We start from the raw sequence: 3,818 nt of genomic DNA on the forward strand, positions 1-3,818 counted from the left end.
ATGGAGGTTATCAGTCTCATATCGGCCATCATTGGCATCATCAACGGAACTTCGAAACTGGTCAAAACCATCAAGGATAGCCGCGGTCTTCCTGATGGATTCAACGCGGTATCTGAGCGTTTACCCCTCATACGAGCCGTCTTGCAGGCCGCAGAACGACGTATCAAAGAATCGACCGAAGGGCAGGGCGACTTCGGGGCCGTCCAAGCCCTGCTCGAGTCTTGCCAAGATCAGGCTCTGCGGCTGAAGAGCATTATGCAGGACGTGACCATCCAACCTGGCGCCACATTTGCCGATCGCTCTCTCCTCGCTGTGCGCAGGCTCGCCAAGGAGGGCAAGATGGAACAACTGATGAAAAGACTCCTGGAAAATGTGCAATTGTTGGTGGCAATCCAGACCATCAAACCTCCCACAGACGGCAAAGTTCCCGGTGCGATTCAGGCTCTGGCCGACCCAGCCCCTTCAATATACAAGGCCTCGGCGGTTGCCCATTACGGAATAGGCCACCAGTTCAGCAACATGGGAGGCGGCCAGCAGCATGTCAACATGGGCAAGGGACAACAGATTTTTGCATACTCGATGATTATTCAGGGGGGTCGTCGGCAGTGATCAATCTCACTTCAATGAACGATAAGCATGTATTGCATTGTGTGTATAGCATTATCTCCCCTTGACTACATGCCCTTTTTGTAATTAAATAAATATTTGATCGGTTTACTAGGATATGGTGTGATTGGCATTTTGGGGTAGTGTGAAGAGTAAGGCTGTCCAGAAATCGCCCTTTCAGTCTGCCTGACGCTGAGACGTATCTGCCTTGCATGACAAGGCGTTATATAAACTACCACGTCTGAGACTTAGCGTAGATTTAATTGCCTTTTCTTATCCTTTGCCTCTATCTTCAGGTTTCATGCAATGTCATGTCAACGTATCGACAAGCTCATTTCTTCCACCCTGCGGTTTCTTAATGACGTCAGAAAAATGGGAGATGATTCTTCCCCATGAAAATCTACCGCCAAGTTTCGGCAACACACGGAAGTGGGTTTCTCTTGTACAGGAGATTCTGGGGGGTATCCAGGATCAGCGGAAGGCGAATAGCCTGGATCCCGATGACCCTGCAATTCTCGATGCTCTAGAATCGACCAAAGAAGCTGCCAAAAGCTTGTCGGCCATCTTTAGAGTTGTGGCGGGTACCTCTGAAGCTGAGAGAGGAAATTGCTATGAGGAGTTTCTGTGAAAACCAAACGTCAGCGGGATCGAGGTGGTCCTACTGCAGCTTTTGCAAGGGCCCCAGGAGCTTGTCAACGGATGCATCATCGAAGCGACGGTCGATCAGGATCATCAACTGGCAGAAGCCATCGAAGAGCTGACTTTGTCACAGCCACCTATGCCAATGAGCCAGACGGCAGCGGTGGCTCATTACGGAAAGGGGGATCTATTCAGCAATCTAGCCAATGGGCATCAAAACATCAACAAGGGAACTGGAGCGCAGTACATTGCTGAGCGGATGAATTGGGCTGGTCAATCGAACCCGTGAGGGCTATGGTCTATACGGTGTTTTACGATTGGGGTTTGATGCTGTCATGTATTGATGAATATCTTTTGCTGTTGTGTTGATGGACGCTTTTGGAGACGCCATCGATGAGAAGAAGGCTACAATTTGCGGTACGCACTGCTAGATTGTGGGTGAGAACAGAACTAGGACGTCGAGATTAGATCCACATATCAAGTCCAGCAAGTGAGACTCTAAAGCAAAATGTATATCCACGTGTCTATCGTCTATGAAAGTATATACATGAAGGATGGATATTCTATGCTTAGTTCTCGTTGATGAGGTAGACATCGCGCTCAAGGGCACGGGTGTTGAGCTAAGCCGTTAGCCATATTCTTGTTCATCAGGGAAGAGCAAACTTACCACCTTGGCAGGGATGTTGTGGAGATCGTTGATGCCGATCTGAGCAGCATCGGCAAGGATCTCAGTCTTGAGGATCTGGATCAGCTTCTTGGGGCCCTCGACACCGTAGATGTTGGAGTACATGAGGCTATCAGGCGTCAGCATGCATCAATAACCCTTGGAATTCTGAAAACGTACGGACGACCCAGACCGACGGCCTTGACACCGAGGGCCAGCAGTTTGATGACGTCGCTGCCATAGCGGACACCGCTGTCAGCGAGAACCTCAGTCTTCTCAAAGACCTCGGGGGCGTTGCGGCGGAGCTCATAGGCGATCTCGAGGGGAGAGGGAGAGTAGTCAACCTGGCGACCACCGTGGTTGGACAGCCAGATGCCGTCGGCACCCTTCTCAACTGCCTTGAGGGCGTCCTCGGTGGTGGTGATACCCTTGAGAATGATGGGGAGCTTGGTGTGAGACTTGATCTCCTCGAAGAGTTCCCACTGCGAAGGTTAGAGGCTTGAAAAGATCGGGGGTGTTAGTGGGGACATACGCTCAGGACAGAGGTGACACCGTTACTAGTCTCAGGTTAGTGAATGATTCGGATGGATAGATAATTGAGGCAGCGTACGCGTTGGTGGTGTCGTAGCGGGCAGCACGGTGACGAGTAGAGGTGGCAGGGGCATCGATGGTCCAGACAAAGGCCTTGACACCCTGAGCCTCAGCACGCTTCATGGCGTCCCAGGTGACGGAAAGGTTGGCGTTGGAGTAGATCTTGAAATTGTTAGACAATAATTATTGTAGTGACAGTGTGGCTTCTTACCTGCTGGAAGATGGTGCTGTCGTGCTTCTTGCGCTGGGCACCGATCTCCTCAATAGTCTTGGAGGCATACAGAGCAGCCTTGAGGTGTTAGCTTCTTCATCAACTCAAGTGAGCATCATCTAACATACGACATAGAGAATATCCTCCTCAGCAGCGGCATCAACAAAGTTGAGCTCGGCACGGTCAGGGTCACCGTAGGCACCTCGGGCAGCAGGCGAGATGAAGATGGGAGCACTGAAGTTGTGGCCAAAGATACTAACGCCGAGAGTCTCGTTGAGACCAGTGACGCTGGCAAGCTGGTGAGGACGGAGTCTAGCCTTCTCCCAGACCTCGAGGTTGTGGCGGTAGGCTATGACAGTTAGGTACAAACTCATAGTGTATCGAGGTCAAGACTCACCCCACTCGCCGGCAGCAGCGGTGCGGTAGAAGGCATATTGCTGGTCGGTCATGACCTGGCGGGCAGCAAAGTCAAAGTCGGGGACACCACGGATGTCCTTAAGGGCAGGCTTGGATCCCTCGGTCCAGTTGGACGCGGAGAGGAAGGTCTGGAGACCAGTGTCGGGCTCGTTGACCCACTGCTCGTAGGCAGAGGCCGCGGCGATGAGCGGCGAGAGGAGAGTAAAGGTACGCATGGTGCTCGTGTATATTAACCTTCCCGAAGTGTAACAAGGAACGACAGTGATAGCAAATGGGCTTTAGAAAGGGAACGACTGGTGAGGTTGGTCGGTTCAAAGTCGTCCGAACAAGCGGGAGAAGGGCGCTCATTAATACCGAGAACCAGGCATCAATGCCTGCCGACATCGCCCAGCCGATTGAGGCATGTCCATAGCAATGCAGTGGAGCTTGTAGGCCCTGATGTTGATGAAGAGCGGAGACTTGGGCCCGTTCTAGGGATAGTTCCGAAACGGCGTATGGCTGGGCATACCTGATCCGATTGATAAGATGAACCCGGCCCCATGGCATCGTGACCAGTTGGGACGAAAAGGCAACGCTATCGGGATGCGATCCGAGATGGTTCCTCGCCTACGGGTTCCGAGAAACCCGTAGGCGAGGCAATTTGTTATCCCATCTTTATTGCATTAGGTCTTTTTTTTTGTTGAATTTTCA

The 3,818-nt window shown here is 51.8% G+C and overlaps 2 protein-coding genes across 2 annotated transcripts; one reads left to right on the top strand and one right to left on the bottom strand.

Annotated features, from left to right (window-relative positions):
* LRP88_06385 (uncharacterized protein) lies at nucleotides 1–609 on the top strand (the record flags this gene model as incomplete). The annotated part of the gene is made up of 1 exon (XM_083242924.1): nucleotides 1–609. One exon carries the CDS (start codon nucleotides 1–3, stop codon nucleotides 607–609), a length of 609 nt encoding a protein of 202 aa, XP_083101860.1.
* Nucleotides 610–1,814: 1,205 nt separating this feature from the next.
* LRP88_06386 (uncharacterized protein) lies at nucleotides 1,815–3,343 on the bottom strand (the record flags this gene model as incomplete). The annotated part of the gene is made up of 8 exons (XM_083242925.1): nucleotides 1,815–1,865; nucleotides 1,913–2,039; nucleotides 2,090–2,391; nucleotides 2,442–2,466; nucleotides 2,520–2,662; nucleotides 2,712–2,789; nucleotides 2,840–3,060; nucleotides 3,109–3,343. The coding sequence occupies 8 exons, from the start codon at nucleotides 3,341–3,343 to the stop codon at nucleotides 1,815–1,817; spliced, it is 1,182 nt and encodes a 393-aa protein (XP_083101861.1).
* Nucleotides 3,344–3,818: the final 475 nt, after the last annotated feature.

This window comes from Fusarium phalaenopsidis, assembly GCF_050370095.1.
Source record: "Fusarium phalaenopsidis strain FUZ10S chromosome Unknown contig_32296, whole genome shotgun sequence".
NCBI lineage: Eukaryota > Fungi > Ascomycota > Sordariomycetes > Hypocreales > Nectriaceae > Fusarium > Fusarium phalaenopsidis.